The sequence below is a fragment of the Antedon mediterranea genome, chromosome 11, assembly GCF_964355755.1.
Source record: "Antedon mediterranea chromosome 11, ecAntMedi1.1, whole genome shotgun sequence".
Taxonomy (NCBI): domain Eukaryota; kingdom Metazoa; phylum Echinodermata; class Crinoidea; order Comatulida; family Antedonidae; genus Antedon; species Antedon mediterranea.
Genome location: NC_092680.1, coordinates 9,799,424 through 9,812,497, shown reverse-complemented (window position 1 = coordinate 9,812,497; position 13,074 = coordinate 9,799,424). Strand labels below are relative to the sequence as shown.

General features: G+C 32.5%; 2 protein-coding genes across 2 annotated transcripts in view; one reads left to right on the top strand and one right to left on the bottom strand.

Moving 5' to 3' along the window:
• The window catches only part of LOC140063269 (focadhesin-like), a 63,416-nt gene extending 50,380 nt beyond the window's left edge, over positions 1-13,036 (top strand). Inside the window, exons 14-31 of the mRNA XM_072109805.1 lie at positions 4,161-4,352; positions 4,586-4,707; positions 4,995-5,087; positions 5,308-5,444; positions 5,715-5,937; positions 6,377-6,631; positions 7,043-7,249; positions 7,380-7,622; positions 8,351-8,500; positions 8,644-8,743; positions 9,760-9,966; positions 10,175-10,291; positions 10,489-10,745; positions 11,490-11,652; positions 11,831-12,033; positions 12,203-12,442; positions 12,537-12,612; positions 12,896-13,036. Of these exons, the coding sequence (XP_071965906.1) occupies positions 4,161-4,352; positions 4,586-4,707; positions 4,995-5,087; positions 5,308-5,444; positions 5,715-5,937; positions 6,377-6,631; positions 7,043-7,249; positions 7,380-7,622; positions 8,351-8,500; positions 8,644-8,743; positions 9,760-9,966; positions 10,175-10,291; positions 10,489-10,745; positions 11,490-11,652; positions 11,831-12,033; positions 12,203-12,442; positions 12,537-12,612; positions 12,896-12,975 (3,065 nt within the window). The 3' untranslated portion in view covers positions 12,976-13,036. The remainder of the gene's footprint in view (positions 1-4,160; positions 4,353-4,585; positions 4,708-4,994; positions 5,088-5,307; positions 5,445-5,714; positions 5,938-6,376; positions 6,632-7,042; positions 7,250-7,379; positions 7,623-8,350; positions 8,501-8,643; positions 8,744-9,759; positions 9,967-10,174; positions 10,292-10,488; positions 10,746-11,489; positions 11,653-11,830; positions 12,034-12,202; positions 12,443-12,536; positions 12,613-12,895) is intronic.
• Positions 1-13,074, bottom strand: part of LOC140062959 (small ribosomal subunit protein uS19) — a 254,689-nt gene that overhangs the window by 137,063 nt on the left and 104,552 nt on the right. The gene's annotated exons all lie outside the window — the stretch shown is intronic.

Here is a 13,074-nt window from a genome sequence, read left to right as displayed (position 1 = left end):
TAATCCTTAGTATTAAGCTAGGCCTAGGCGTTTTAGCCTTGCTAGGCCTATACTATACTATACTATACTATACTATACTATACTATACTATACTTTATTTTTATTTTTTTTTATTTTATTCAAACTCATTCAACAGCGGGAAACCCGCCCCTTACAGAATGGAATAAACTATACCATATAAAAATATATAAAAATCTACTATACTATACTATACTGTTTGGTCGTTTGTTGACATAATTAACACTAAAACAGTAGGTGCATTTATAAAATCCATATAAATAATAATATTTAATATAATTATTAAAACCAAATGTTACTGTTTTAATCAATGTGAATCAAATGTAGGCCTACCTTTTATTTGATTCAAATGACAGGAATCTATTATTATCCATTATTTTTACCATTACACTCATAAACATTCATTATTTGTATATTAATTATTATATGTAGGTGTTGTACTAAGTAGACCATGGTTGGAAAGGATGACTATTTTAATGATAAAACCATTATTTAGTTAAATGAACAGTAGATGATTTTAAAGCTTAGGTACAGGCATGAATTTTAAATATAATATCTGGTTAATTGTACATAAACCAATTAGTTGTAACAGAAATCAAGACAAAAAAACATGAATTTCCCTTAATTTGGTCTAATACAAAATTTGGCAAAATTCTGCCATAAAAACCAGGGAGACTTTTTTTCAGTAGTTAGGTAGTTTAACCTAATACAATAACATGTCTGGTGACTCCCTGGAAGGTGAAAAAAGATGGTGGATATACCGTACGGTGGATAATTTTTGCTATAGCATGGAAATTATAATCTGAAGTTGAAAAAAAATACCAAAAATGTAAAATTCAAGTTATATTACCTATATTTAGTCATCTGATAGAATTTTTTACCACACCGCTTATTTTTCATAGCTTTTTAAAATGCCTCTCTATTTACAAAATTTGTGTACAAAAGAATAGAATTTTACTGTGTAATTTGAACTATCCCCCAAAAGATAAGAAAGTGCTTATTTTCAACAAGCTCGTGTAACACAAAAAAAATCCCAAAAATTATGAAACATAGGGGAAACTATAGATCGATAATTATTGGAATGTATGATCAATAGAAATTTTTTGCCCGCACCTCGCCTTTAAGGATGTTATTTTCACAATGTATGCACTGTCAAAAACTTACTAATTATTTGAATTATCAAATTAATTGATGAACAATAATATTTTATCTTGACTATCATTTTCTTGGTTGTCCCACTGTTTTAATGAATTATTGTTGTTAAACATCTATACTATGTATGTTATACTCATAGCATACATTTCATATGAAGAAAATATTATTGAAAGACGTACAACTTCAAGCACTAGTTTATTCACAGTTATATACAGATACAATACATACATGTATAGCATAAAGCCCATTTGGTAAGGTAATCGAAAAAGTATTCTTCCTACAACTATGATACAGCTATTGCCTTTAAATCTTCCTAGGCCTCGCAATATTGGTCGTATCCGAAAATACCTTACTCTTACCTCCTCTAAAATTTTCACTCGCGCCTTCATTTCATCTTGGCTCGACTACTGCAACTCCTTATTGTTCAATCTTCCTCAATTAAACGCCTGCAACTCATCCAAAATAATGCCGCCCGTGTATGCACGCTCACAAAGATACAATCACGTCAATCCTGCTCTCCGTAGTCTTCATTGGCTACCAGTCGAAAAGCGCATAATTTTATAAAATACTTTTCTTAACCTATAAAGTATAAAGCTCTCTCGTTCAAATCCCCTTCATATCTCTCTGACCTTCTTCCTCTTCACATACCTTCCCGTCGCCTTCGCTCGTCTTAAAAAAAATCTCTTTTCCATTCCGACTTTCAACACTAAAACGTATGGCTTAGGCACCTTCAATTCTGCTGCCTCTGCTGCCTTTCTTTCAGATTGAGCTCTCTCATCACTTACTGCTGGAATTGGCGCGTTACAAATTCGTACTATTATTATATTTTGTTCAAGGGAATATATTCCCAAAGGGCTAGCTTGGGGAAATATATTTCTTGAGAACATAATATCATTCCCAAAGGGTTGTCAAATCTGATATTTTAGCGATATAAAAGGCAATATCTGTTATATTACATAGCCAACAAGTTGAATATCTACTGCTGAGTTGGGTGTAGCTAGGCCTCCTTTATGTAATAAGCCTACCTAGTTAGGCGTTGCATTCACCTTTCCTTGCAAAGAATAATATACAGAAAAATTACTAATTATTGATTCCTTGGCAATAAAATATTCACTTAGGCCTAGGACGTTTAAATTAACAGAAGAATTTCCACCAATAAGCCTACATTAATGATAATAATATTATCAGGTAGGCCGAATAAATAATAATTCTTTTTCGAGGAGCCGAATCACCGGATGTTCAGCGTGTTGTGCGTACCAGGTAACCAATTACAAACGGTCTTTTATCACATCTAGGGAGGTCTAATAACAAATGAGGGTGCTATGTATGCATAGTTTAAATAGTTTAATTGATTAATTTCTTCTTCTGGCATGGCACAACGGGTAAAACGTTGTAGTGGGATGATGGACAAATCATCGCTAGTTCAAGTCTCAATAAGTTTATTTATCGCCAAACACGAGTGTTGCCACACGAAAATTACACAGTCAGTATCATCATACTCGAGAATCTGCTGTATTTTAGTTTAATGACAGGGACACGATAATTACGCGAAAATTACTCAGTCAATATCATCGTACTCGAGGATATATACGATTTGCGATCCTCGCAACGGCAGTTTAAACCAATCACGTTCACGTATTTACATAGGCTATGTAATATTATAAAATAATGAATGTTTGTAAGTGCAATAGTACCAATAATGGCATGAAGTGAATGATGAAAGGTTATATCAACGAGGCGATGCCGAGTTGCTATAACCTTTCATCGTTCACCAAATGCCATTATTTGTACCATTACGCCAATATAAAACATTCAACATTCATTATTTTTTGTTTTACAATGATAAATAATATTACATTTTAAAACATAAGGAAGGAGCTAGAAAATAGTGTAAACACTAATCAAGTCCAGCCCCTTTAACATAAATTATACTTAACTAAATTTTACAACTATGGGCAATAATTTCATTAACACAGGCCTAAAAATAAAAATACAAAATAAGTTACAACAATCCCATTTATATTTCAAAATTTAAATATTACTACACTTTTTCATAAACATTCATTGTTTGTTTTATATAACATCTAAATAGATTTCTGTCTTTTGAATCAAATAAAAAGTAGCCTAGCCTAATACTAACAGGCCTAGCTAGGCTAGACCTAGTAGTAGTACTAGTTTGGCTGAAAGGCAAAACTTTGACAGACAATTGGAACTTATCTTGGCTAATTATGGTTTTTTAATTAATCAAAATCCTAAAAAGGATCTAAGTTAATCTAAATGCCTTTTTGAATGAAATTAGTACATATATATCTCCAAATCGTACACAAAAATCTACTGCTGTTGCATTATCTCGCGGTGGTGTTTACAAACAGAGGCTTGACGACAGATGGCGCTGTTGTATTTAACAGTAATTTTTGTATACTAGGTTTGTTTTCATCCGCGAAACTTTTTTTTTTTTTCGTACACAAAATATTTTAAAAAGTACTATTAAACGATCGTTTAATAGTGCGTACTATTGCACGCCATGTGACCCACAATCGTCCAATCAAATGACAGGAATTTATTTAGGTGTTATATAAAATAGGATAGCCATTTATTAATTTATTTTATATTTATAGGTTTTGTTATATCATAATATTCACTATCTATTTATGTATGTGTTCATTCTTATCTGACATAAAGTTATCGTTTTATCTTTATTTTTACCAAATATATGTTCTTAACAGGACAAGAACATTTGTTTACCTTATTTACAGTTTTATTTGCAACTCACAACGAAATTATGCTGTAATGAAAATAATATTATAAGTTCAATCAAAGTCTATTAGTATGCGCAATTGTATCGTGATGATACAACGATTTTATTGTTCTTATTGATCATGACGCCACTTTGATTATATTTATATGTTTGATATTTTCATTCTTTTAGGTTGTAACTATATTTTTATGCAAAAATATGTGCCATTTAAAAAATTTTTTTTTTACAGATTTTGGATGTTTTTTAACATCTATGGTACAAAAGGAAGTGAAGGATTTACCTCGGAGTATCTATCATGCAAGTGATATGAAACAGTCTATTAATGAGAAGTCCGACAACAAAGCTGTTTCTACTATCTCTGGGATTCTTAAAAACAAATATGAACGGAATAAGCAACCAGGCTTGAAGGCGGGCCTTGCAGGTACTGAATAAATAGAGGGAAGCATTCAGTTATAGATATCTTAACTTTTATTAGATTGCACCATTTACAATTGGACTAAACTAACAAGGTATTGATTTTTCCATTTACTAATGGAACTAAAACTTAATTCTGAGCCTATTGAAGAAAACCGCAGCTATATTTTTCATGTGCTTTCACAGATTAGTTATTAGTTTTCTGTCTTTAAATTTGAATTGTTTTTTCTTGTTTTCTAGGTGGGTTGTTGTGTTGTTTTGATTCTATACATAGTGCTGGCAGAGATGGAAAATTAGAAAGACGCCATATTGCCAGCTCAGGACGAGGTTATCAGCAAATGCTAACCACTTTAGTCAATGAGGTGAATTAAGAATGTTTTACTACAGTATGTTAATTTATTTGTGCAAATTGAAAGTGTACGTCATGCATACTTATATTTCCTTCTTCCGAAGGAAAAAGGGCAAGATAATATTTTCAGTGGCAAAAAAACCAATAATAGAATATTCAATAGTATGCAAATGAAGGTTCTTTAACTGTATGTGTTGGTAGTAGACATTGAGAAGAATGATTTTGTTTCATATGACGAAGACTGCTTGAGTGAAGATTTCAGTATGTTTTATTTAGCAAAACTTTTTTTTTATTTCTTAGGTACCTATTCAATCCTCAGAATGGTTCCAATCACTGCATCTACCAATTTCATGGAAGAACTTTGTGGAAAGGTCTTATTTTTCTATATTAGAGGTTAGAGAATTCACTTTATTGTCTCAACAGCTCATACAATTTACCTAGTCTCCCCATTAATCATTTTAAGATCTGTCTACACTATCAAACTTTATGTGACAACAAAATTTGATACATAAAGTTTGATAGCGTAGACAGAGCTTAAATTACGATTTATTGTTTAAAATTGGTGGATAACACATTATAGAACAATCATGTATGACAAACTTTATTCCTTCAGGGAAGGAAAGCAGAACTGGAGATTCAACAAAGTCATGGTCACCGTGATGAAGAGGATGATGATCTTGAAACAGCACAGAGTATAGCCTGGTTATGGACACGTGATAAGCTAACAGACATCCTCAAATCTTGTGCCAGGTAAATCACTCATACATTAGAACCTCTATTAAGGGACACCTTTGGGACCAAAGTGTGCCCTTAATAGGAGTGTCCTCCAAATAAGGCTTGGCCTTAATGTTCATTTCACATTAAAGTGTCCCCCTAATAAAGATGTCCCAATGGATGGGCTTTACTGCAATTTTTTTGGATGGATGCCAAAACCCTTTATCAGATCATTTCTAGCCTTTTTTATCATAAGCTATCCAGAATCATGAAAACCATGATTATAGATACATTTTTTTAATCTAGAGGAAATCCAAGTGCTCAAGCAAACTCAATCCTAGCCCTAGCATCGCTAGCCTGTGTAAGCACCAAGCATGCAAACAGTCTGGGCTCAGATGCACAAAAAAACCAATCGGATGCCCCTGAACACATGGGTCAAAACTTTTGGCTGGAGACTGCAGCAGAAACTGTGTTATGTCTTGTGAATAATAACTACAAAGCAAAAAAACGAGTTTTTTCATGGTGTCAGGTTAGTAAGTAGAAAACTCTCCAAATATCAGATATCCTTGTAATATGTCACAGGAATGTTGGTATTTGAAATGTGTTTTTAATAGTAAAAAAGTATTTGTGACCTTTTGGACCTCAAGAAATGTCAGGCGTTTTCAGAGAGCCAAGTATTTGATAAAAATACATATAATCTAATCTATCTACTTTGTCAAACAAAGTACTCTCACTTGCATTGATAAAGAGCTAGTGTTGCCCGAAAACTCTGCTATTTTTCTGACTGTTTTACTTTTTTTGATTTAGCTTTTTCTTATTTTATTTTGTATCTTCATTGAGATCCAGCCACTGATACCCACAGAATCGTCATTTTTCAGTAATTTGCCTTTGGATTTATAATATAATCATCAGATATACTGTTCTTGTATGAATATCAAAATGTTTCATCATTTTTTTTAATTTTGAAGAGATCTTCGGAGAGACGAGGACAATCGTCTGTAAGCCCTGTTGTAAAATCATGTGCTGCATTGGCTCTGTGTACTCTAGTGCCTGTTTTAACAACAAATCACTCAGAGTTGATATTCAAGATGGTGGACTGTTTATGTGCAGAGTTACCACAGAAAGATCTGGCAGACACTCATATTTCTCATGTCAGCTTAGGGCTTGGATTTCTTCTTAAAACATTATATGAGGAAAGGTTTATAGATGTTACTGACCAAGAAGTAAGTAGACCTTTAGTTTACTAATTTTCAAAGTTTAAAAACAAAATATAAATCTGGGGCACTAAAGTTGAGAAAAAAAAATCATATCTCATGTAGGCTCTTTCAGTTAGGCTAAAACACCCAGACCCACAATTAAAAACAATCTCCCCATCTATTGTGAATACCAATTAAAGGAAATTCTTAAATATTTATTGTCTCAAATACTTAGTATTCAAACAAAATATTTTACATTTTTCAAAGTATTTCACATTTTTCCATCACTCCTGAAACAGGACTGCTCTAAATTCTTCCCTAAATAACAATTATTTGTTTAAACCAGAGAACCATACAATTTGAACATACCCAAGCTGTTGGATTGTGCAAAAGTTTTTTTTCAATGCATTAAATCTAACTTTATGTTACCCTATACAGGGAAAACTAATGATAATGAAGGCACTGGACAGACTTGAAGAACTATGCCTTGTGAATGATATGGAAAACGTTGGAAATTACCTAGGCCTTATGTTAGCATTGGTGGGAATGTGTCATGATGGATCGACACAAACTAGAGTGCATCTCTCTTCTGTGTTTGGTAAACTTAAGTCCAGGCTAGACAGTGATGAAAACAATCTAAACCAGGTATGTACAAAATAACTTTGGTGATATGCTGTAGAGTAACTTGCTTGTGAGAGGCATAGGTTTCTTCTCTTTATCTTGCTGTTTCATTGTCCCTTATTCATAATTTTTGCTTGTTAATGTTATATTTCAGGGTTTGTTAATGTGCATCAGCTGTGTAACAGCATCTCTGTTTGCTGCCAATCTTGCCTCAAAGGATGTTGTACTGGATGTGGTTACCAAAATGCTTTCACTTCAATCTAGTCATGAGACATCCAGTATGTTCTCATTAAGTCTGGGTTTACTGCTACATAGCTTGCTCAGGGCTAATTATCCACAGGTTGTTGAATGTTACAACAAGGTGTGCACAGATTGGTTTGGCAGAGTCGATGATAAGGTATAAAGCTGTTTATTAATATAGATAAGAATAAGGTAAATGAACTTCCAGCAATTAAACATTGTGCAGTTAAAACCTGTTAATATTGCGTTATTCCGAGTGTAGTGGGTTTTATATAGTCAGTTCCGAGCGTATGCTTTCTCTGGCGTATTAAATCCACGAGACCGTACACTGACTGCCAAAATGATTCCACATACAAAAAGTATACTGTATTCAACTAAACTTTTATTTCTTTGAACTCCGAATTAATACAACTTTCTATCAGTCTAGACCTTTCTTCTCTATACGTCTTTCTACTATCATCTTATATTCTCTTTTTCTCTAATATCTATGATAACATTTTACTACTTATACTTGACATGCAAATTAGGGGCTTCTGAGGAGGATCAAATGTTGCCTTCCAAAAGTTTCCCACCAAAATTCTACTATTCTGATTGGCTCATAAATTAAGCAGACCTAGTCTGAAGCATCCTTTATCTAACCATAGGAAATCAGATACATAATATTATGACACCGAGTTACAGATGATGCCATAACAGTGAGACATTAAATATAAGCATGATATAGTTTATCTATCCTGTATGGCAATCCATGTTGGATGTGTATGGAAAAAATAATTTACAGTACATTTTTTTGTACAATGGGTAAGTATAGTACAATAGTATAATTTCCACTGACATCCACATTAACATTTGTGATTGAATTGATATATTTATTTTCCTTTAAAGACTATTGAAACACCAGAAAGGCTTGCAGCAATAAATGGACTATCAGCATTATTAGCTGGCCCAGGTGCTCTTGTGTATGGTATCTCAGAATCCACTTTACCTGCTGACATCAATGCAAAAACAACTAAGCTTGTTAAGCAAATGATACTTGTAAATATACATTTAGAAAATGTTTAAAAATATATCTGACTTTAAGTACATTAAAGAAAAATAATAAACTAAAAGAACCATAGACTTACCGCACCAATGTAATACATTGTAATGATTTATTATAATAAATAATTGCATTACAGCTGATGAATGACAATTCTGATATGACCTTACAGAGTCAATCTTCCTGGTTTCTAGGCTATGTTTATTTGGTAACACTGTCCATGCCGTCAATGGCTTCAGGTATAGTAATAATTCAATTTAATTGCAGTAATGATTGGTTGTTCACTCATCTGCACCTTGCAAAGTGCACTCTGATAAAAGTACTTATAATTATTAAAATAAAAATAAATTGTATCAAAAATAAAATTAACTATTTTACTTCCGCTAATTTTGTTATTCACTATCCCTTCACTTTGAAATATCTGTAAACTCAAAAATGAAAGCAATACTGGATATGGAACTTTAGACTTTACCTTTTGACTGTTCAGACTTTACGAAAATAAAAGATGCTAAAGAAAAATTGTGCTGTGTGAATTAGTATGTGCGTGCAAACACTAACGAAAGTATAAAATGCCAAACTATGTTATTTTGGGTGTTTTTTTCGTGGTGTATTAATTATTTGATACATATAGATAAAATAAATCGAATGAAAAACATATTGCTGTGGAAACACAAATTGTTAAGTTGTTTTCTACAAAATGAAAGCAATACTGGATATGGGACTTTGTGCTGTGTGAATATTAATCTAGGGTGCGCATCAAAAAGTGACAATGTGTATGAGAGGGACATGCACGTTGCCAATCAGTCGACAGATTAAAACATTTTACTGATAAAATATTAATTGGTAAGAATTAAGATGTGAAGTATTGGAATAATAAAACTACAGCCGTGGACTTTGAAATCAACACAAAAAGTGAACATGGTAGTCGAAATTAGATGATGCACGGTGTGTATTTTTATTTGATATTTTGTGGAAACACGACACACCTTTGGATTCGTTTTATTTGTGTGTGCGTGTTTGTTTTTTTTTATTTCAATGGTTTTTATATTTTACAATTTCTTTGTGCGAGGTTTGATATCTTTTTTGCTAGTTTTGTAATTACATTGTGGTCTAGTTTTAATTTTTTGGTTTAAACGTTGATACTTATTATCACATATTGCAGATTCAAACTTGTGGTTTCGGAGGAGATATGTAAAATTATACGAAAAATTTAGTAGCATTAATATATAGATAACATAATATAATTTTCTTTCAGCTTCAACAACTTACAACCAACTTCCAGAATCAAGTATTCTACGAAGTGCAATTGACATGTTGATTGAAGCAGGCAAGCTTGGATCTGAAGGCCTGTTACCAGCTAGATTGGAAGTACTTATGAAAGCACTTTGGCAGGGGTGCGAAACTGTTCTGCCACCCCTCAATTGGGCTGGGGTACTATCACCAATTAAGAGGCTTGCATTTGGTAATGTTTTTTTGTTTATTTTATATATATATTTATTTTGATTTTGATATACTGTACAGTAGTAACGACTACAAATGTCACTATTTAAATACTGCTGGAAAAGCAGTACAATGATGATGAGTATTTAACATGAATTAAAGGCAGATAATAATGAAAACACAACAATGCTGCTGTGTAACTTAGGTAAATGTAATTGTTTTTTTACTAGGAACCTCAGTGCATGTTTTGTGTCTGCAGTTGGCATTGAGGGAATGTGTATCTTCACCAAATGCATCACTATTTCTAACTGCTTGGACAGGCTCGTCATTATTTAACACATTACAGGGGAGTACATTTTAATTACATAATCAAGAACATTCATTTCCAATGGGCCATGAAGACATGAACTACTGTAGGCCTACAATATTTGACATTATTCACAGATGAAAACATTTTTATTTTGAAATGTTGCTACACACTATCATTTCATATAATTTGCAAATAATAACAGTGGGTATATAAGAAGTTAATCTGTTTTACAGGCCAAAGAAAAGGAGCTTCTGTACAATTCACTACCAGTTCTGATAAAAACAATGCCCCTGGCCAAGCTAAAGTTCTTCTTGGCCACAAGCATACTTGAACCATTTACCAACTTCAGTCCAGTCACTGTTACACTTTGTGCATCAGTACTGGAGGGATTAAAAGCAGCATTAGCAGTACCTGACCCTCCACAATCTGTTACATATCTACTTTATCAAGCTGTGGAAACTATTTATTTTACACTTCCACGAAATATTGAGGTAACATTTGTTTTGATTCAGTCGAGTTTCTCAATATCAGATGCCATTGGGCTGGCCTAATACAAATTCTGGTATTCTTTGAATGTGATTTTTATGGTATGAAGAGCTTCAAGAGAAAGTTTTTCATTTTCAAAGATTGTTTTATTTGGAGGTTCGAACATTTTAAGATTTGCATGAAACAAAAATGAACAAGATTACTACAGAATTAGATTACTTAACAGCTTGCTTTTGTGACCTGGTGACCATTTTGGATGGAGAAAGATCTCACAGAAGATGTATTGTCCCCCAAAAACATGAAAAATGAAAATAAATTAAATCAGCCTTTGAATAGGTTATTTTGTAGTTTTAATCAAGTTAATCACTTCCGTGGACAAAAAATAATGTTTTCACTTATAAAATGACAAAATAAATGGTTAAATTCAACCAACATTTTTTTTTGCTTTAAATTAGTTTTTTTCAGGTAAATACATTTTTGTCGATTCAGTTTTTGGTCAAAGTGGGTAACTATTTATGTTATATTAAAATGGCATAAAACAAAAATTTAAAGAATTATTTTTTCAGAGGGACAATACATTTTTAGGTAGTTTTTCACATTAAAACAAGCTAATATCGGTTTGTGAGCAACGTGATGTGGTACATATAAGTGTATTCTATGTCATTGCATGTGATAAAAACTTGAATTTATATATAGAAATAGGCATATTTTTTGTATATTATTATGTCCTATGTTTTTATTTTCTATAGAACTATCAATGTATTTTGCTGTCAGATTGTGTTTGTCAACTTCCTGGTGAGGTCATTGATAGGTTGACCTCTCCTGAAGCAGAGAAAAACTTAATAAGGTCAACATTCATCAGGTCACACACAGTGGGCAAACAGCCACTTGTTTGGCTCAATCCTTGTATTGGTAAAAGTTGTTTTAAATAATTTTGTGCTTTTTAGTAGATAAAAAAAAATATGTATTTGTATTGAATAGTTTATTTTGAACATACTGTATATGTAAATATGAACCTGATGACAACATTAGATATGATATTATAAACTAAAACAATTCAAAATAAATGTACCCTATTATTTATTTACAGATGTGGCAATGAATTGTAGTGAGGCTGAACAGCAGGTTTTGTTATGGTATATTTTAAGCAGCCTCTCTAGGTCTGCTTCTATCAACAATGAGCAAATAAATGATTTGAGTCGCCTCAATTGGTTATTGGAACTAATGGGGCATATTCACAACGTTGCAACTTGTAAACAGGAAGGGTCGAAGAATGATGGGAATTTTTCAAGGGTGAAAATATTATTTTTGTTAATAATATTTATTCGGCATGTCATCAAGTACAATCTTGCCAGGAGCAAGCAATAGGCATATGAACAGTTACTATAACTGCTGTTGCACCTTCTTTATGTAAATTCTTCTTCACCAGTTAGATAATAAATAGTGTTTTTTTTTACCACAGCCGGTTCAATTTTTAATAAAGGTATTCACTGCAGCTGTAACTGCCTGGTCTTCGCCAACAAACATCACAAACCTTAGTGTTCCACTGGAGTTTAATACTGAAAAGGATATAGTTTTAGATTATGGTTCAGTGGGATGTAGATCAATGGAGGTTTTTATCTGTCAAGAACTAGTGGCTCAGTTACCAGCATCACTTGTAAATTTGTTAAATCTTACCCCTTGGAATCAAATAATTGACAAGGTAAGGTTTTTGTATTGTGTAACAGTTTAATAATAATTATAATATGAATAATACATTTTAATTTGGATGATAATTGTTTATTTTAAACTTACAGATCATAGATTGGTTAATTACCTTATTGAAAGATGCCAGTCACATGTTGTCACCCACCTTGAAAGTTACTCTTAAGGGTTAGTAGAATGCGTTTCATATTTCAAGAAATTAGTATAATACCCATTTCTTTACTGATGTCAACCAGGGTATCAGCCCCTCTCGAATACTTTAATCCTCTTTTTTTATGTTTAAGGAGTGTGGGCTTGTGTTTTTACCAAAGTGATAAACTGTACAGTAATGTCCTGGTCCTCTTCCGACAAGTCATGAAAGATGTGCATGGAATAGTATATTAGAAAAAATACCTCCTGATATCTCGGGACGTTGGACTATAAATAACTTTATCATGTTTCTTTTATACAGAATGTGTTTATTCATTGAGGCACACGACACCATTCAAGAAGTTTGCTGTTTGGAGCAAGGCGCTATCAAATCTTGATTGATAACACTTCGTTTATGGACACCGATATAAAGAGACAACAGTAATTCTGAATTTCATAAAATGGACAAAACAAAAAAAATATATATTTTTGCTAATTCAG